This window comes from Pleurodeles waltl, chromosome 4_1 (genome assembly GCF_031143425.1).
Source record: "Pleurodeles waltl isolate 20211129_DDA chromosome 4_1, aPleWal1.hap1.20221129, whole genome shotgun sequence".
Taxonomy (NCBI): Eukaryota; Metazoa; Chordata; class Amphibia; order Caudata; family Salamandridae; genus Pleurodeles; species Pleurodeles waltl.
The window spans coordinates 201,519,888-201,540,601 of NC_090442.1; the positions used below are offsets into that span (position 1 = coordinate 201,519,888).

At 46.0% G+C, this 20,714-nt stretch overlaps 1 protein-coding gene across 5 annotated transcripts in view; it reads left to right on the top strand.

Annotated features, from left to right (window-relative positions):
* KDM5A (lysine demethylase 5A) overlaps window positions 1–20,714 on the top strand; it is a 610,286-nt gene that overhangs the window by 358,929 nt on the left and 230,643 nt on the right. For all 5 annotated transcript variants that reach the window (XR_011202239.1, XM_069228130.1, XM_069228132.1 and 2 more), the window contains one exon: window positions 3,588–3,943. Coding sequence is in view for 4 of the 5 variants with exons in the window: in XM_069228130.1 (XP_069084231.1) it covers window positions 3,588–3,943 (356 nt within the window). In the remaining variant the exon portion in view is untranslated. The remainder of the gene's footprint in view (window positions 1–3,587; window positions 3,944–20,714) is intronic.

Consider the following 20,714-nt stretch of genomic DNA (forward strand, 5'->3'; position numbering starts at 1 on the left):
GAGGTTTTGCAAGCTTCATAGATTAAAAAATAAAATAAATTTAACATACTTAACCAAAACAGATGTGACAAAAATAATTTTAACCTAGCGACTCTGTACTGAGAAATTGCAGGCATAAGCTAATTATCATAGTGAGTCATGTCAACGACTCCTTTGGTCGATGTGCAAAAAGATATTAGCTAGACTGCAGAAATTTCCAGATCCAGCAATAGTTTGTTGTTTTGTTTTCCACTGATGTCTGAAGAAGGCGGTATCTCAGTGCCTTAGTCCTGAAGTGGCAGCAGCAGCGGTCTCCGCAACAAGGGAGTGGGGCTACGTGGGGAGAGTTACAGCTAGGTCTGGTGGAGCATGTCCGGTGCAGCAGGCCCTAGTGGAGGTTTTGCTGTGGCCGCTGAGCCCCCTCAGAGCATTTGGGATTTTGGGCTGGAGTGAGTGTGACACTTTAGGCGCCTGCCATGTGGTTGGGAGTTGCAAGGATGTGGACGTGCTTGGCTTAGAGGCCGGTGCAGCTTTCGCCTGCTCTGCTCCCCTGCTTGACTTGCTCCGCTTTTGCTCTGCGCTGCTGCTCTACTCTTAACTGGCCCATGGTCCTGACCCCCCTCCCTCCTTGCCCTCCCTCCATAATCTGCTGCCGATGCCCTCACTACCAGCCGCATACCGTCGCTATTACCTGAAGTTTGCAAAATGGCGGTAGCAGCAGGGGCTGGAAAGAAGGTGGCTAGAAACCGGAGATCTTCCTGAGGAGGTGTTTGGCTGTTTCGTCGCATTGAGCCACACCTGAAAAGTAAAGGTGAGTTAGGCAAAGTGGGTGCAGCATCTCATAGAGGCTGCTACCGAGGGTTGAGCCTAGGCCTTGCTGAGACGGCCTAGCTCCGTCTTGGTTGTAGCTTTTGTTCACCCTCACTTCTTCTACTGTTGTTTTGAACTACTGGCTATAAGGACTAAGAGCCCAAATAGGATCGTAGGGCAAGACAATGGCATCAAAAAAGTTTTTAAATGTAAGCTTACGGAAGAAAACGTGCAGGAGAACCTCCAGACCCCAACCGCTCTCATGGATTTCAATTTTGGCAATTTGCTATGCAAACTTTGTGCTTGCCAACGCCACTATTGCCCAAAATAATCAAATCTACCATGTTTAATCTTGACTGTGATCTATCTGCCAATGAAAATGTATGGCCTGAGAAGACAGTGAATGTAGGGAATATTTCAGTCAAAGATGGTTCCCTGCTAGGGACCTCAGTCGGTGATAAGAGCCTGACATTTTTAGACCTACTCACAGTCAATCTCAAGTCAACTGTATTTGAATCTATGGTAGAAATAGTATCTGGCCCTCCCACCCCGATTCTCTCTCCCCCCACCCCCCAGGAGCTAAACTCATAATGCTCTTTTAAGACGATCTCTGACCAGCTTTCTGGGCAATCTGCTCAATGTAATAAGTTGGTAAAGAAGGTTCAGTTACCACCTATAGTTAAGGTCATCAAAGCATGCGCCCCTCTGGTGGATCAGGCTTAGACTACCTCTTTCCACGAGTGCCAATGTAGGCCCCAATGCTGGTAAGGTGGCATCTGACCACCTAATTGTGGTGATATGCATCAAAAAGTAAGATTCTAGTCTTTGGAAAAAGGCTTATCAATGGTCAGAAAAAGAAAAAGGTCTCTAAAAGCAAATACCATGGGGTTTGGTTAAACGATCTAGGGCAGCCTTCTGTTCAAAAGAAGGCACTGTCAGTCAAGAAAGATGCTCTCATCTTTGCTTTTCAGATCCTCCTTAAACATCTCTTGACACAGATCTCTCCTCAATCTGTAAAGGCATCAATAGCAAACTGATGCCTACCCTTACATAGGGCTTCTTTGTTTACAAAAATCATGAATCATCCTGGCTGAATCTTGTGCAATGCAAATGCTACAGGTGTCTATTCTAGCTACTATCTAGCACCATAAAAGCCCAAATTCAGCTCGATTTGGCTCACCAAGATTATGTGCTTTATGCTTGCTTTATTTTTGTGCCAAGCTAGTACTAGCTGAGTCGGAGTCACAATGAAGCATCTTCTGTGGGGCATCATTCGAGATGAGGAATCTGAAATGCACAATTTTTGCCAATTCACGATTGACGGGCTCACAGCTAATGCACTTATTCAAATTTCTTTACCACCGAGAAAGATGACCAAAATAATTTTGAAACAAGTTAGATTGCTGTCAGCTCGTGATGACTTGCAGGTTATATGCACAAAAGAGCATGCACACTTAATCATTGAATTTTAATAACCATTAACACTGCCATTGTATCTATTGCACCCATCTAAACTTACTGTCATAATGCAATGACTTTGTCTGCCGCTTGGCCTGATTCCTCTAAAAACATATGAGTATGAATGTTTGACTGGTGAACAGGATGATTTATGCAGGGGTTGTTGAGCCACAAAGAGTCTCTTTCTCACATCATATGCCTGTATCCTTCTCACTCTTTTTTCAGATGTTACTGGCTCCTACCTGTTTTTAGACAACTAAATATTAGGTCCTGTAAAGTTGCTATTGATACATTTCTGCAGGTAACGACATGCCAGTTATCAACTAGAGTTTTTGAATTTATAAAATTTGCAACCATGATGTTGAGTGCTGTGGCTTAGACAGTTATTGACCTGTCCATTGTTTTAGCAGTACAATAATGGCTCAGATCTGGTTAAGATGTCAGCTTGGTCCTAGCTAGTGTGGTAATTTGCGAGTTGTAGTAGAACTAGTCTTGAATAGCCCTGCCACTTTTGTTTTGAAGGTGGGTTGGTTGCACCTATTATTATTCAGATGCAATCTTCTGATTCTCAATTTTTTGCTATTTTGAACTGCTGTGTTTGCACAAATATGGGCTGCTGCCTTTTTGTGTGCTCTTTTAAAAATATTTTTCAGCTGCTGTTTGCCATCTGCAGTGTTCTGATAATTGTCAGCTAGACACTTCATCTGTTTGCGCAGTAGTTGCCAGTAGAAACATAGTCCACTGCTATAATTGCACTTCATTAATCTTACTTATCGTCCACCAGGGACGGCTGCCTTTTATTCTTAAACTATGCTTTTAAATGTTTGTTAATCATATGCTATATTGTGTTAATGTTTTTATATTCCCTTCCCGGATTATATTGACTATTGCGTCCCAAAAGGTTTGGTCTCTTTTTTTGCTTTGATAAATGATTGTTTATTAAATTGCATCTGTAGTCTGGCGTTTGGGGTTGCTATGTATTTTCTCGTATTGTATTTTTAATTTAATTAATGTTTGTAATAATTTTGACTAATTGTGCAAATAAATTTGAAAATCCTGAGACATTCACTAGTTGGTGGAATAATGCACAGCATATGACTTTAAAGGAGCCTCTCTGCAAAACTATTTTTCATTAGTAACTTACTTTATTTTATGAACTAAGCATACTCAATGGTTTAAAATGCATGAGTAATCTCCTCACAGTCTGCATTTCCAAATTAGCAGGTTTTTACTATATTTGAATTGATAAGGTGTTTTTGAAGAGCACTCTAGGAAACGTTTTATGCTTTTTCCTTATTCTTTTGGTATGTGGTAAATTATTTTGCAATAACTTTTTTCAGAATCTTTTGGATGACGTGGAAGAGTTTTTCGACCGCTCTCAAGAGGCCAGGATGGATGAGATCCCAGATTCCAGTAAACTGCAAGCTCTAATTGACATGGGGACTGGTCTGTATGTTGAACTTCCCGAATTGCCTCGACTAAAGCAGGAGCTGCAGCAAGCCCGATGGTTGGATGAGGTGCGGATGACTCTTTCAGATCCTCAGAGGGTCACTTTGGATGTCATGAAGAAGCTGATTGATTCTGGTGTGGGGCTGGCATCTCACCATGCTGTGGAGAAGGCAATGGCTGAGCTGCAAGAGCTTCTGACTGTTTCCGAAAAGTGGGAAGAGAAAGCAAAAGCCTGCTTGCAATCTAGGTAAGTTATGATTCCTATCTGAGATATGTTTCTTATTTTTTGTCTGTAACAGCAGATGCAAATTGGTTTGTATGGCAGTAGAAACGATGTCCTCATTGAGCTTCATAAACAGTTAATATGTTCTTGAAGATTATCTTTCTCTTTTTTAAAAATAAGTAGCACAAAGTGACTTCAAAATGATTTATTTTATTTGTGAATTCAGTTCTAATGAAGAATGTTAAAAGTGCATGTTGCAGTTTTAGATTTTAATTGTTTTTGTTGACATGTTAAGTACATTCTCAGCAATACACAGATAGACAGGAGAGAACATAGAAGACCCGGAAGTGGACAACAAATATTAATCACTAAGTGCCGCCCACCCGAGCCATCTGATGGTAGAGTCTTAGAGTCCTCTGTGTGCTCAGTTTATGTTGTCAAGTGGGCTGCTTAGGATAGCAGTGTATTAATCATCCAATTTGGAAGTATCTAAAAGTTTTAGTACACAGAGCTACTCAGGGTACTGTACTGTAATAGTATTTATATTGCGCTTACTACTCCTGACAAGGCGTTTAAGCGTTTTTTGGCGAGTAGCACGCTACTCCGGAACCCAAAAGGAATTAGTGGTGGATTAGTAAAGGGAAATATGAGTACAGTTTTAGTATTATTATGAGTTAATTTGAGCCGCGGATATGTGAGTTTGTTTGTTGGATTGACTGGAGCAGTGGAGGGGTGGAGGAGGGAAGAATCCAGAAGTGTTAATTGGGAGTTTATGGTAATAGGGTTTAGGCTTGGGATGAGTAAAGGGGGGATGGAGGAGGGAAGAGTTTGTGGAAAGGGTTAGGGAGATCATAGTAGCAGGGTGAGATACATGAGGGAGAATTTAGTAGGGTTGTTTGGGAGATCATGGTAGGTAAATTCTTTAAAGTCTCTACCAACATATTCCAAGAGGCGACCCCACTGTTAGGTGAAATCTTTTTCTTTGCCTCTTATTAGTTTCAGCAGTTGTTACATATACCCAAGATACACCTCATTCTCTTGTTCTGCTTATGTTAAGAGGATAGCAACTGTTGTCCCCACAGTCCCAGAAGAGTATGCTTGGCAGCCAGTAGGAGGTGGGAAATGAGCCTACCACAAGTTCCATTAATCTAGTAGACATCTGTTCCTGGGCTTCTCAGTAAAACCACCTTGGGGCATCTAGCCAAGTCAGACTTGGTTATTTGTCTTAAAGTGGTCAACACTGAGGACCAGAATGTCCTGGGGCACGAACAGAGTATATAAGTCAGTGACCTCTCCTCTGTGGATCCTTTCTAAATCCCCTTCCCCACCTTCATTTTAGCCAGTCTTGTTAGGGTGTAGTGCCTTCTGTAGAGGACATTAAGCAATGCTTCCCTCCCGCTTGCATGGAATGCAAAGTTGTTAGTCCGTATCATAATTTCCTCCCACTGGTTCTGCTCTAGTGTGATGTTTAATTCTGTCTCCCAAGCCTGCTGGAATATGTCTTTGGCAGTTACTTGTTTGACATCGAGCATATTATAAATAATGAATGTTGCTTGTTTATTTCCTGTGGAATTTGAGAGGTATTTTTTTTAATGGGGTGAAGGCTCTGGTATCCCCCTCTTCATTCACAGGGTCAAGTAGCAAATAGAAGAGCTATATATATATATATATATAGCAGTCTCTGAAAGAGTCAGCTCCTCTTTCAGCTGCTCAAAGGATAGTCCCGAACCGGAGGCAAAGCATCTTTGTCCACTCAAGTTTAGGTTGCCATGGGATTTCCTATATGAGGCCCGATGCCTTCGCCTGGTCAATCATACACAAGTCGTTTCCAGTTTTCCTCATCGCAAACAGAGTCTGTCATACTGCCATATGAAGATTGACTGAAGGTTTATGATCTAGTCATGTGGGATGTGGAGGACTAATGTCTGGAACAAATAAAGAATCCTTAGTAATATAACCATTTGATAGGCAGCAATTCTTCCTAGCAGGGACAATGGTTTGTATTTCCAGCTATTACACGCTGATCTGATTCCTCCCTTCAGTTTTTGTAAATGAACTTTAGCTTTAGCTAGAGTGGGAGGCAACACCAGTAGTCTATGCTTGAGGAAGCACAGCACAAAATAACAGTGGAGCACACATGTGAATTCCTATGTATCCAACTCAATCGATTTGTACAGTAATCAAATTATAGAAAAGTAATCATCACAAATTATTTGAGGACATCCGGGTATTATTCACTTTTTCCTTTACTCTGGATGACAGATATTGGAACCTCCTTGAAGAGGTGCAGACATTGTCACTTCTCTGGCCACCATCAACTCTTTGTTGGATATGTGGGTGGGAAAAAGGGAAGGAGGTGCAAAAATGTACCATCTCTCGATGAATACTTCTTTGCATCAAGATGTGCTATGCTTTGGCCAAGAAGCAACCCCCCGAGTGCTTGTGTGCTCATTCCACCAGAGCAACTGCTGCTTGGACTGCGTAGCCACATGGAGTTCATGTCCTGGATATCTGCCAGGCAGCTACGTGGACATCCCAGCACACGTTTGATAAACATTACTGCCTGGACAGTCGGGTCCATTGGGGCAGCTACTTTGGTCATTCTGTGCTGCAGGACTTTTAGTATGATCTTGGTTTGCAGACCACCTCCGAGGATGACATTGCTTGGATATCTATTCTAAGGTAAGGAATCTGCAACTAGAAGTCTTTATCAGATGTACAAGTTACTTACCTTTGGTAACAAAATATCTGTAGGGACATATTCTAGTTGCAAATTCCTTACCGGCCCACCCATCCTCCCTGCTCGTGAAAAGATTTCTAGGGACAGGGATTCCCCAGTCAGGTCCTTAGCTCTGGCGCACCAATCTCAGTGTTCTTAGCGGCTCTGCACTTTGGCGTGGAAAGTCGTTAAACGAAACTGACATCACTGCACTGAGGCGGCGTCTATGTACTACTCCCGATGTCATCACGGCGACTAAGGAGCCAACGACACCCGCGGAGTCGACCATCGCCGACTCACAAGGGAATTGCCAGTGCGCTCTTGAACCCCCCTGGTTGGTCTGCCATCTGAGTTGCGGGTACATACCTGCTGGCTGACCAGATTCAGAGTATCCCCTATCTCAAAAGGAGCCCACGTTAATTTGGTTCCTCTTTGACCTCTGCACCCGGCCGGCTCCGTGTTGCTGATGGTGTGCGTTTGGGGTTAACTTGAACTCCCAATGACGGACTACCTACACCCCCAGAGATCAGAACTGTAAGTTGTATACTTGCCTGCAAAACTGTACTATCTTTTCTTCCCCCAGGAACTGTTGAAAAATGTAGTGTCCACTTTAAAAATAGCTTTTTGCCATTTTAAGGAAAACTATATACATTGTAAATTTTATTCAAAGTCCTGATCATATATATGCAAAGTACCTTTCATTTTACGTACTTACCTGCAAACTAAATCTTGTGGTTCTAGAAATAAATTAACAAAACCTGTTTCGCTATATAAAATCCAATTAGTCTAGACCTAAGTCATTGAGTGTGTGTTTCTTCTATTCCTTGTGTGTGTACAACAAATGCTTAACACTGCCCTCTGATAAGCCTAACCGCTCGATCACACTAGCACAAATAGAGCCCTAGTGTTATCTATTTTCGCCTCTGTTAAGCCTCTTGGGAACCCCTGGACCCAGTGCATACTATATCTCAATTTGATATAGTGTATACAGAGCCAGCTTCCTACAGAAGAGTAGTAGCCAATGGACTACTTACCCCTGGAGTCCCTGTGCCTCCTAGATCACCACTTCCTTTGGGGATTGGGCATCACTCTGTTCCTGAATTCTTAATTCCACCACATTGAAGATGGTGGAATTCCTAAGGCTGTGTTCATTTCAGGTTGGCCATCCTAGAGGTGTGACCCGCCTGCAAGAACAACATGCCTCCTGCATAGCTACTTTTTCCCCCTGCCCAGGTACCATATGGGCCCTATTACGCTTCCTTGCCTTAGAAAGCAGATCTGCAGGTCATCCAGTCGGGAGGGGTGTGTAACACCCCTTCTAGAGCAGGATTTGTTCCTGACCGCCTAAGAGCAAAGGCTTTCACCCTGTGGGGGGGAAGGGTGTTCAGGGTCAGAAACTTGTCTGTTTATGTCAGCACACTAGCAGTTTGTAGGTGTTTCAGGGGGCACCTATTAGGTGCATCCTGCGGGGTAAATCAATCACTGTAATCATTGAGGGTTTATAGATGTAAGGAAATGCCTCCTTGGCATGGTTGCCCCCTGACTTTTTGCCTTTGCTGATGCTATGTTTACAATTGAAAGTGTGCTGAGGCCTGCTAACCAGGCCCCAGCACCAGTGTTCTTTCCCTAACCTGTACTTTTGTATCCACAATTGGCAGACCCTGGCATCCAGATAAGTCCCTTGTAACTGGTACTTCTAGTACCAAGGGCCCTGATGCCAAGGAAGGTCTCTAAGGGCTGCAGCATGTCTTATGCCACCCTGGAGACCTCTCACTCAGCACAGACACACTGCTTGCCAGCTTGTGTGTGCTAGTGAGAACAAAACGAGTAAGTCGACATGGCACTCCCCTCAGGGTGCCATGCCAGCCTCTCACTGCCTATGCAGTATAGGTAAGACACCCCTCTAGCAGGCCTTACAGCTCTAAGGCAGGGTGCACTATACCATAGGTGAGGGTACCAGTGCATGAGCATGGTACCCCTACAGTGCCTAAACAAAACCTTAGACATTGTAAGTGCAGGGTAGCCATAAGAGTATATGGTCTGGGAGTCTGTCAAACACGAACTCCACAGCACCATAATGGCTACACTGAAAACTGGGAAGTTTGGTATCAAACTTCTCAGCACAATAAATGCACACTGATGCCAGTGTACATTTTATTGTAAAATACACCCCAGAGGGCACCTTAGAGGTGCCCCCTGAAACTTAACCGACTGTCTGTGTAGGCTGACTAGTTCCAGCAGCCTGCCACACCAGAGACATGTTGCTGGCCCCATGGGGAGAGTGCCTTTGTCACTCTGAGGCCAGTAACAAAGCCTGCACTGGGTGGAGATGCTAACACCTCCCCCAGGCAGGAGCTGTGACACCTGGCGGTGAGCCTCAAAGGCTCACCCCTTTGTCACAGCCCAGCAGGGCACTCCAGCTTAGTGGAGTTGCCCGCCCCCTCCGGCCACGGCCCCCACTTTTGGCGGCAAGGCTGAAGGGAACAAAGAAAGCAACAAGGAGGAGTCACTGGCCAGTCAGGACAGCCCCTAAGGTGTCCTGAGCTGAAGTGACTCTAACTTTTAGAAATCCTCCATCTTGCAGATGGAGGATTCCCCCAATAGGGTTAGGATTGTGACCCCCTCCCCTTGGGAGGAGGCACAAAGAGGGTGTACCCACCCTCAGGGCTAGTAGCCATTGGCTACTAACCCCCCAGACCTAAACACGCCCTTAAATTTAGTATTTAAGGGCTACCCTGAACCCTAGAAAATTAGATTCCTGCAACTACAAGAAGAAGGACTGCCTAGCTGAAAACCCCTGCAGAGGAAGACCAGAAGACGACAACTGCCTTGGCTCCAGAAACTCACCGGCCTGTCTCCTGCCTTCCAAAGATCCTGCTCCAGCGACGCCTTCCAAAGGGACCAGCGACCTCGACATCCTCTGAGGACTGCCCCTGCTTCGAAAAGACAAGAAACTCCCGAGGACAGCGGACCTGCTCCAAGAAAAGCTGCAACTTTGTTTCCATCAGCTTTAAAGAACCCTGCAAGCTCCCCGCAAGAAGCGTGAGACTTGCAACACTGAACCCGGCGACCCCGACTCGGCTGGTGGAGATCCAACACCTCAGGAGGGACCCCAGGACTACTCTAAGACTGTGAGTACAAAAACCTGTCCCCCCTGAGCCGCCACAGCGCCGCCTGCAGAGGGAATCCCGAGGCTTCCCCTGACCGCGACTCTTTGAATCCTAAGTCCCGACACCTGGGAGAGACCCTGCACCCGCAGCCCCCAGGACCGAACTTTCACTGGAGAAGTGACCCCCAGGAGTCCCTCTCCCTTGCCCAAGTGGAGGTTTCCCCGAGGAACCCCCCCCTTGCCTGCCTGCAGCGCTGAAGAGATCCCGAGATCTCTCATAGACTAACATTGCGAACCCGACGCTTGTTTCTACACTGCACCCGGCCGCCCCCGCGCCGCTGAGGGTGAAATTTCTGTGTGGGCTTGTGTCCCCCCCGGTGCCCTACAAAACCCCCCTGGTCTGCCCTCCGAAGACGCGGGTACTTACCTGCAAGCAGACCGGAACCGGGGCACCCCCTTCTCTCCATTCTAGCCTATGCGTTTTGGGCACCACTTTGAACTCTGCACCTGACCGGCCCTGAGCTGCTGGTGTGGTGACTTTGGGGTTGCTCTGAACCCCCAACGGTGGGCTACCTTGGACCAAGAACTAAGCCCTGTAAGTGTCTTACTTACCTGGTTAACCTAACAAATACTTACCTCCCCTAGGAACTGTGAAAATTGCAGTGTCCACTTTTAAAACAGCTATTTGTGAATAACTTGAAAAGTATACATGCAATTTTGATGATTTGAAGTTCCTAAAGTACTTACCTGCAATACCTTTCGAATGAGATATTACATGTAGAATTTGAACCTGTGGTTCTTAAAATAAACTAAGAAAAGATATTTTTCTATATAAAAACCTATTGGCTGGATTTGTCTCTGAGTGTGTGTACCTCATTTATTGTCTATGTGTATGTACAACAAATGCTTAACACTACTCCTTGGATAAGCCTACTGCTCGACCACACTACCACAAAATAGAGCATTAGTATTATCTATTTTTACCACTATTTTACCTCTAAGGGGAACCCTTGGACTCTGTGCATGCTATTCCTTACTTTGAAATAGCACATACAGAGCCAACTTCCTACATTGGTGGATCAGCGGTGGGGTACAAGACTTTGCATTTGCTGGACTACTCAGCCAATACCTGATCACACGACAAATTCCAAAATTGTCATTAGAAATTGATTTTTGCAATTTGAAAAGTTTTCTAAATTCTTAAAAGACCTGCTAGGGCCTTGTGTTAGATCCTGTTTAGCATTTCTTTTAGAGTTTAAAAGTTTGTAAAAGTTTGAATTAGATTCTAGAACTAGTTGTAGATTCTTAAAAAGTATTCCAACTTTTAGAAGCAAAATGTCTAGCACAGATGTGACTGTGGTGGAACTCGACACCACACCTTACCTCCATCTTAAGATGAGGGAGCTAAGGTCACTCTGTAAAATAAAGAAAATAACAATGGGCCCCAAACCTACCAAAATACAGCTCCAGGAGCTTTTGGCAGAGTTTGAAAAGGCCAACCCCTCTGAGGGTGGCAACTCAGAGGAAGAGGATAGTGACTTGGAGGACAATTCCCCCCTACCAGTCCTATCTAGGGAGAACAGGGTCTCTCAAACCCTGACTCCAAAAATAATAGTCAGAGATGCTGGTTCCCTCACAGGAGAGACCAACACCTCTGAAATCACTGAGGATAACTCCAGTGAAGAGGACATCCAGTTAGCCAGGATGGCCAAAAGATTGGCTTTGGAAAGACAGATCCTAGCCATAGAGAGGGAAAGACAAGAGATGGGCCTAGGACCCATCAATGGTGGCAGCAACATAAATAGGGTCAGAGATTCTCCTGACATGTTGAAAATCCCTAAAGGGATTGTAACTAAATATGAAGATGGTGATGACATCACCAAATGGTTCACAGCTTTTGAGAGGGCTTGTGTAACCAGAAAAGTGAACAGGTCTCACTGGGGTGCTCTCCTTTGGGAAATGTTCACAGGAAAGTGTAGGGATAGACTCCTCACACTCTCTGGACAAGATGCAGAATCTTATGACCTCATGAAGGGTACCCTGATTGAGGGCTTTGGATTCTCCACTGAGGAGTACAGGATTAGGTTCAGGGGGGCTCAAAAATCCTCGAGCCAGACCTGGGTTGACTTTGTTGACTACTCAGTGAAAACACTAGATGGTTGGATTCAAGGCAGTGGTGTAAGTAATTATGATGGGCTGTACAATTTATTTGTGAAAGAACACCTATTGAGTAATTGTTTCAATGATAAACTGCATCAGCATCTGGTAGACCTAGGACCAATTTCTCCCCAAGAATTGGGAAAGAAGGCGGACCATTGGGTCAAGACAAGGGTGTCCAAGACTTCAACAGGGGGTGACCAAAAGAAAGGGGTCACAAAGACTCCCCAGGGGAAGGGTGATGAGACAACCAAAACTAAAAATAGTAAAGAGTCTTCTACAGGCCCCCAAAAACCTGCACAGGAGGGTGGGCCCAGAGCCTCTTCACAAAACAATGGGTACAAGGGTAAAAACTTTGATCCCAAAAAGGCCTGGTGTCATAGCTGTAAACAGCATGGACACCAAACTGGAGACAAGGCCTGTCCCAAGAAAGGTTCCACTCCAAACTCCCATCCAGGTAACACTGGTATGGCTAGTCTCCAAGTGGGATCAACAGTGTGCCCAGAGCAAATCAGGGTCCACACTGAAGCTACTCTAGTTTCTGAGGGTGGGGTGGATTTAGCCACACTAGCTGTCTGGCCGCCTAACATGCAAAAATACAGACAGCAACTCTTAATTAATGGGACTAGAATAGAGGGCCTGAGGGATACAGGTGCCAGTGTCACCATGGTGACAGAGAAACTGGTTTCCCCTGGCCAATACCTGACTGGAAAAACTTACACAGTCACCAACGCTGACAATCAGAGAAAAGTACATCCCATGGCAATGGTTACTTTAGAATGGGGAGGGGTCAATGGCCTGAAACAGGTGGTGGTCTCCTCAAATATCCCAGTGGACTGTCTGCTTGGAAATGACCTGGAGTCCTCAGCATGGGCTGAGGTAGAACTAAAAACCCATGCAGCAATGCTGGGTATCCCTGAACTGGTGTGTGTGAAAACAAGAGCACAATGCAAGGCACAGGGTGAAAAAGTAGAGCTGGAGTCTGGAAAAATGGCCCAGCCTACCAAGAGAACAGGAAAGTCAGTTGGGAAACCAACTGCAACACAGCAAAAGAAAGGGAACCTCTCTTCTCAGGAAGAAGTTCTGCCCTCTGAGGGAACTGAGCCTTTGGAGCTTGAACCTTACCAGGTTGAGCTCTTAGGCCCAGGGGGACCCTCAAGGGAGGAGCTGTGTAAGGGACAAGAAACCTGTCCCTCTCTTGAAGGCCTTAGGCAGCAAGCTGCTGAAGAGTCCAAAGGCAAGAAAAATGGAACGCATAGGGTCTATTGGGAAGATGGACTCCTGTACACTGAGGCCAGAGACCCCAAACCTGGTGCCACTAGGAGAGTGGTAGTGCCTCAGCTGTTCAGAGAGTTCATCCTAACATTGGCCCATGACATTCCCCTTGCTGGACATTTGGGACAAACCAAGACGTGGGAGAGGTTAGTCAACCACTTCTACTGGCCCAATATGTCCAACATGGTTAAGGAGTTTTGCCTCTCCTGCCCCACCTGTCAAGCCAGTGGTAAGACAGGTGGGCATCCAAAGGCCCCCCTCATTCCACTTCCAGTGGTGGGGGTTCCCTTTGAAAGAGTGGGTGTGGACATAGTTGGTCCACTGGAACCTCCCACAGCCTCAGGAAATATGTATATCCTGGTAGTAGTGGATCATGCTACCAGGTATCCTGAAGCTATTCCCCTTAGGTCGACTACTGCCCCTGCAGTAGCCAAGGCCCTCATTGGTATCTTTACCAGAGTGGGTTTCCCTAAGGAGGTGGTGTCTGACAGAGGTACCAACTTCATGTCAGCAAACCTAAAGCACATGTGGAATGAGTGTGGAGTGACTTATAAATTCACTACACCATACCATCCACAAACTAATGGCTTGGTTGAGAGATTCAACAAGACATTAAAAGGCATGATCATGGGGCTCCCAGAAAAGCTCAAAAGGAGATGGGATGTCCTCTTGCCATGTCTGCTTTTCGCTTACAGAGAGGTGCCACAGAAGGGAGTAGGATTCTCACCCTTTGAACTTCTGTTTGGTCATCCTGTAAGGGGACCACTTGCCCTTGTTAAAGAAGGCTGGGAGAGACCTCTCCATGAGCCTAAACAGGACATAGTGGACTATGTACTTGGCCTTCGCTCTAGAATGGCAGAGTACATGGAAAAGGCAACCAAAAACCTTGAGGCCAGCCAACAACTCCAGAAGTTTTGGTATGACCAAAAGGCTGCACTGGTTGAGTTCCAACCAGGGCAGAAAGTCTGGGTTCTGGAGCCTGTGGCTCCCAGGGCACTCCAGGACAAATGGAGTGGCCCTTACCCAGTACTAGAAAGGAAGAGTCAGGTCACCTACCTGGTGGACCTGGGCACAAGCAGGAGCCCCAAGAGGGTGATCCATGTAAACCGCCTTAAGCTCTTCCACGACAGGGCTGATGTCAATCTGTTGATGGTAACAGATGAGGATCAGGAGGCAGAGAGTGAACCTCTCCCTGATCTTCTGTCATCAGACCCAAAAGATGGCACAGTAGATGGAGTGATCTACTCAGACACCCTCTCTGGCCAACAGCAAGCTGATTGTAGGAAAGTCCTACAACAGTTTCCTGAGCTTTTCTCCCTAACCCCTGGTCAGACACACCTGTGTACCCATGATGTGGACACAGGAGACAGCATGCCTGTCAAGAACAAAATCTTCAGACAGTCTGACCATGTTAAGGAAAGCATCAAGGTGGAAGTCCACAAGATGCTGGAGTTGGGAGTGATTGAGCGCTCTGACAGCCCCTGGGCTAGCCCAGTGGTCTTAGTCCCCAAACCTCACACCAAAGATGGAAAGAAAGAGATGAGGTTTTGTGTGGACTACAGAGGGCTCAATTCTGTCACCAAGACAGATGCCCATCCAATTCCAAGAGCTGATGAGCTCATTGATAAATTAGGTGCTGCCAAATTTCTAAGTACCTTTGACTTGACAGCAGGGTACTGGCAAATAAAAATGGCACCTGGAGCAAAAGAAAAGACAGCATTCTCCACACCTGATGGGCATTATCAGTTTACTGTTATGCCCTTTGGTTTAAAGAATGCCCCTGCCACCTTCCAAAGGTTGGTGAATCAAGTCCTTGCTGGCTTAGAGTCCTTTAGCACAGCTTATCTTGATGATATTGCTGTCTTTAGCTCCACCTGGCAGGATCACCTGGTCCACCTGAGGAAGGTTTTGAAGGCTCTGCAATCTGCAGGCCTCTCTATCAAGGCATCCAAATGCCAGATAGGGCAGGGAACTGTGGTTTACTTGGGCCACCTTGTAGGTGGAGGCCAAGTTCAGCCACTCCAACCCAAGATCCAGACTATTCTGGACTGGGTAGCTCCAAAAACCCAGACTCAAGTCAGGGCATTCCTTGGCTTGACTGGGTATTACAGGAGGTTTGTGAAGGGATATGGATCCATTGTGACAGCCCTCACTGAACTCACCTCCAAGAAAATGCCCAAGAAAGTGAACTGGACTGTGGAATGCCAACAGGCCTTTGACACCCTGAAACAAGCAATGTGCTCAGCACCAGTTCTCAAAGCTCCAGATTATTCTAAGCAGTTCATTGTGCAGACTGATGCCTCTGAACATGGGATAGGGGCAGTTTTGTCCCAAACAAATGATGATGGCCTTGACCAGCCTGTTGCTTTCATTAGCAGGAGGTTACTCCCCAGGGAGCAGCGTTGGAGTGCCATTGAGAGGGAGGCCTTTGCTGTGGTTTGGTCCCTGAAGAAGCTGAGACCATACCTCTTTGGGACTCACTTCCTAGTTCAAACTGACCACAGACCTCTCAAATGGCTGATGCAAATGAAAGGTGAAAATCCTAAACTGTTGAGGTGGTCCATCTCCCTACAGGGAATGGACTTTATAGTGGAACACAGACCTGGGACTGCCCATGCCAATGCAGATGGCCTTTCCAGGTTCTTCCACTTAGAAAATGAAGACTCTCTTGGGAAAGGTTAGTCTCATCCTCTTTCGTTTGGGGGGGGGTTGTGTAAGGAAATGCCTCCTTGGCATGGTTGCCCCCTGACTTTTTGCCTTTGCTGATGCTATGTTTACAATTGAAAGTGTGCTGAGGCCTGCTAACCAGGCCCCAGCACCAGTGTTCTTTCCCTAACCTGTACTTTTGTATCCACAATTGGCAGACCCTGGCATCCAGATAAGTCCCTTGTAACTGGTACTTCTAGTACCAAGGGCCCTGATGCCAAGGAAGGTCTCTAAGGGCTGCAGCATGTCTTATGCCACCCTGGAGACCTCTCACTCAGCACAGACACACTGCTTGCCAGCTTGTGTGTGCTAGTGAGAACAAAACGAGTAAGTCGACATGGCACTCCCCTCAGGGTGCCATGCCAGCCTCTCACTGCCTATGCAGTATAGGTAAGACACCCCTCTAGCAGGCCTTACAGCTCTAAGGCAGGGTGCACTATACCATAGGTGAGGGTACCAGTGCATGAGCATGGTACCCCTACAGTGCCTAAACAAAACCTTAGACATTGTAAGTGCAGGGTAGCCATAAGAGTATATGGTCTGGGAGTCTGTCAAACACGAACTCCACAGCACCATAATGGCTACACTGAAAACTGGGAAGTTTGGTATCAAACTTCTCAGCACAATAAATGCACACTGATGCCAGTGTACATTTTATTGTAAAATACACCCCAGAGGGCACCTTAGAGGTGCCCCCTGAAACTTAACCGACTGTCTGTGTAGGCTGACTAGTTCCAGCAGCCTGCCACACCAGAGACATGTTGCTGGCCCCATGGGGAGAGTGCCTTTGTCACTCTGAGGCCAGTAACAAAGCCTGCACTGGGTGGAGATGCTAACACCTCCCCCAGGCAGGAGCTGTGACACCTGGCGGTGAGCCTCAAAGGCTCACCCCTTTGTCACAGCCCAGCAGGGCACTCCAGCTTAGTGGAGTTGCCCGCCCCCTCCGGCCACGGCCCCCACTTTTGGCGGCAAGGCTGAAGGGAACAAAGAAAGCAACAAGGAGGAGTCACTGGCCAGTCAGGACAGCCCCTAAGGTGTCCTGAGCTGAAGTGACTCTAACTTTTAGAAATCCTCCATCTTGCAGATGGAGGATTCCCCCAATAGGGTTAGGATTGTGACCCCCTCCCCTTGGGAGGAGGCACAAAGAGGGTGTACCCACCCTCAGGGCTAGTAGCCATTGGCTACTAACCCCCCAGACCTAAACACGCCCTTAAATTTAGTATTTAAGGGCTACCCTGAACCCTAGAAAATTAGATTCCTGCAACTACAAGAAGAAGGACTGCCTAGCTGAAAACCCCTGCAGAGGAAGACCAGAAGACGACAACTGCCTTGGCTCCAGAAACTCACCGGCCTGTCTCCTGCCTTCCAAAGATCCTGCTCCAGCGACGCCTTCCAAAGGGACCAGCGACCTCGACATCCTCTGAGGACTGCCCCTGCTTCGAAAAGACAAGAAACTCCCGAGGACAGCGGACCTGCTCCAAGAAAAGCTGCAACTTTGTTTCCAGCAGCTTTAAAGAACCCTGCAAGCTCCCCGCAAGAAGCGTGAGACTTGCAACACTGAACCCGGCGACCCCGACTCGGCTGGTGGAGATCCAACACCTCAGGAGGGACCCCAGGACTACTCTAAGACTGTGAGTACAAAAACCTGTCCCCCCTGAGCCCCCACAGCGCCGCCTGCAGAGGGAATCCCGAGGCTTCCCCTGACCGCGACTCTTTGAATCCTAAGTCCCGACACCTGGGAGAGACCCTGCACCCGCAGCCCCCAGGACCGAACTTTCACTGGAGAAGTGACCCCCAGGAGTCCCTCTCCCTTGCCCAAGTGGAGGTTTCCCCGAGGAACCCCCCCCTTGCCTGCCTGCAGCGCTGAAGAGATCCCGAGATCTCTCATAGACTAACATTGCGAACCCGACGCTTGTTTCTACACTGCACCCGGCCGCCCCCGCGCCGCTGAGGGTGAAATTTCTGTGTGGGCTTGTGTCCCCCCCGGTGCCCTACAAAACCCCCCTGGTCTGCCCTCCGAAGACGCGGGTACTTACCTGCAAGCAGACCGGAACCGGGGCACCCCCTTCTCTCCATTCTAGCCTATGCGTTTTGGGCACCACTTTGAACTCTGCACCTGACCGGCCCTGAGCTGCTGGTGTGGTGACTTTGGGGTTGCTCTGAACCCCCAACGGTGGGCTACCTTGGACCAAGAACTAAGCCCTGTAAGTGTCTTACTTACCTGGTTAACCTAACAAATACTTACCTCCCCTAGGAACTGTGAAAATTGCAGTGTCCACTTTTAAAACAGCTATTTGTGAATAACTTGAAAAGTATACATGCAATTTTGATGATTTGAAGTTCCTAAAGTACTTACCTGCAATACCTTTCGAATGAGATATTACATGTAGAATTTGAACCTGTGGTTCTTAAAATAAACTAAGAAAAGATATTTTTCTATATAAAAACCTATTGGCTGGATTTGTCTCTGAGTGTGTGTACCTCATTTATTGTCTATGTGTATGTACAACAAATGCTTAACACTACTCCTTGGATAAGCCTACTGCTCGACCACACTACCACAAAATAGAGCATTAGTATTATCTATTTTTACCACTATTTTACCTCTAAGGGGAACCCTTGGACTCTGTGCATGCTATTCCTTACTTTGAAATAGCACATACAGAGCCAACTTCCTACAATAGATATGAGATGTTTGATACTAAGCATCCCTATTTTCAGTGAAGCTATCATGTAGCAGGAAACTCATATTGACCAGTGTCTAGCACATGGATTGAAAATGGCCTTCCTGTTCACTAACTTTTTTTTTTTTTTTTTTTACACGTGTCAGCTGCCTCTATGAAGAAAGCTCTATATGTTATGCACTGAAGATTTGGATGAATAAACAGATTAATTTAAACATCTTGATCCTGCGACTACATGTACATACTTATCAAGGAATTCACAGAAACACTTTATAGTGTGTGCTTCGGTACCTTCTTCATAAGTTGACCAGACTGTCTCAAAGAACAGAATGTTCGGTGGCATGTGTGGCTGTAGTTACACATGCTTTGCTTAAGACCACCATTTAGTGTTGGGCTCGGAGCGTTGCAAGTTGTTTTTGTTTGAAGAATCTTTCCAAGTCAAGAAATTGAACTACTCCTCCTCTCTGTGATAGTGTGCCTGGACATCAAGTCCTTTGTTAATTGTTTCTCTCCACCATCGGATTCGGATAGGTTTCCTCTGGCTCCGGTATATCTCTGTATCTTTCAAACTTTCCTTTCCATCTTTCTTTTGGCAATGGTATAGTATTTTGATCGCTTAGTTTCAAATTATAACTAATCGATTAAATTCTCAGCGTCGAGGTCGGTTCAATGCCCTTAGGGCATGTATTAATTCAACATAGCACATGCTTCTAATTTTGTTCACTGGGTACACAGAAGAATGCTACTTACAGGGAGCTGGAGAGCTACTAGTAGCCCACGAACTACTCATTGGAAAAGCCTAATGTACACATTTGCAGTATTTAAAAATGTGAGGCTACTTACAATGCTTTCTGAATTATCCCTGCTTAAATGCTGAAGTATGAAAGCAACATTGGCGATTGCTTGCTTAAACACAAAAAGTATACATAAAAAATTGCAACCTGAAAAAAGCATTTTATTAAAAAGCCAGTTCCTCTGAGGCATGTTTTTGTAAATGTGTTTAATGCATACCTATTTTAATAAATAAATTGAGAGAGAATCAGTGTAAAACCATAATGGGCAACATGAAATTAAGTCAGGGGCCAGTTCTTCAAACGACAAAAAAGTACACTGACAGATGTGTCCTTGTATTGGTGCAGGTTTATGACTCGTAGTTCGTAAAAGTGATGGTCCCTTTTGACAAAAGGGCTTGCATTTCCTGCCATACGATAGACGTGTGGTGTGGTTATGAGTCCTCACCATCTAATAATGTCTCAATCTCTATCAGGTCCAGTTAAGTTTCTTTACAAATACTTTAGCCCAGTCCTGGGAAGATCTGACACACAGCAGTCACGCTTAGTTAAAAACACCTAGTGTAAAGCTTTTAAAAGTACCAAACAACAGGTAAGTGGAAATCACAACATAATAAAAATCCAACCCAAATTTATAACAATAGTGTATTTTTACCTTAAATTAAGACAATAGAATGATAAAATTCTATTCAGAAGAACTGGAGATATGGCTTTTAAAAGGTAAGTACATTCCTATAAGTTAAAATAAATGTTTGTAATCAGTGTCACGGTTCCTCAGTCAATGGCCTAGTAAGACAACCAGTTCTCCCTTAGACTGGTCACAATGATTCGGGAGACTGTCATAGGGACCACTTAGGTCCAGGCAGACAGTTATTTACCTGTCAGGCCAAGCAGCTTTTGAGTCCTTACTGAAAATTTCACCAGGATAGCAGTTACAGCCAAGAAGTAATCCTCATGCCGGGGATGCACAATGCTAAAAATGCTGGAGCTGTGGAAGGGAGATGGTGAGTGTTCCTGGGGCCACCCCGGTGTCAACAAATATCAGGGGTTGTCTCCAGCCTCACAAATCTCTCCCACAATGCCTTAGAGCAGGTTCAGTTGACACTGATCGACTGGTCTCTTTAGGGAATTGGGTTTTGGATGCAATAGTCCCCCCACTTTTTGCCTGATTTTTGATGCAACTTTGATTGAAGTGCACTGGGTTCTTGCTAACCAGTCACCAGTTCCAGTGTTCCTTCCCCAAAACAAGACACCTTGTCACTTGATCCCCAAGTGGCCAGGTCTCTAGCTCCTCTAAAAGGCCCTAATAAATGGTGCCTTTGTACCTAGGGCAGGGGTAAAAAAGAGGGTCATA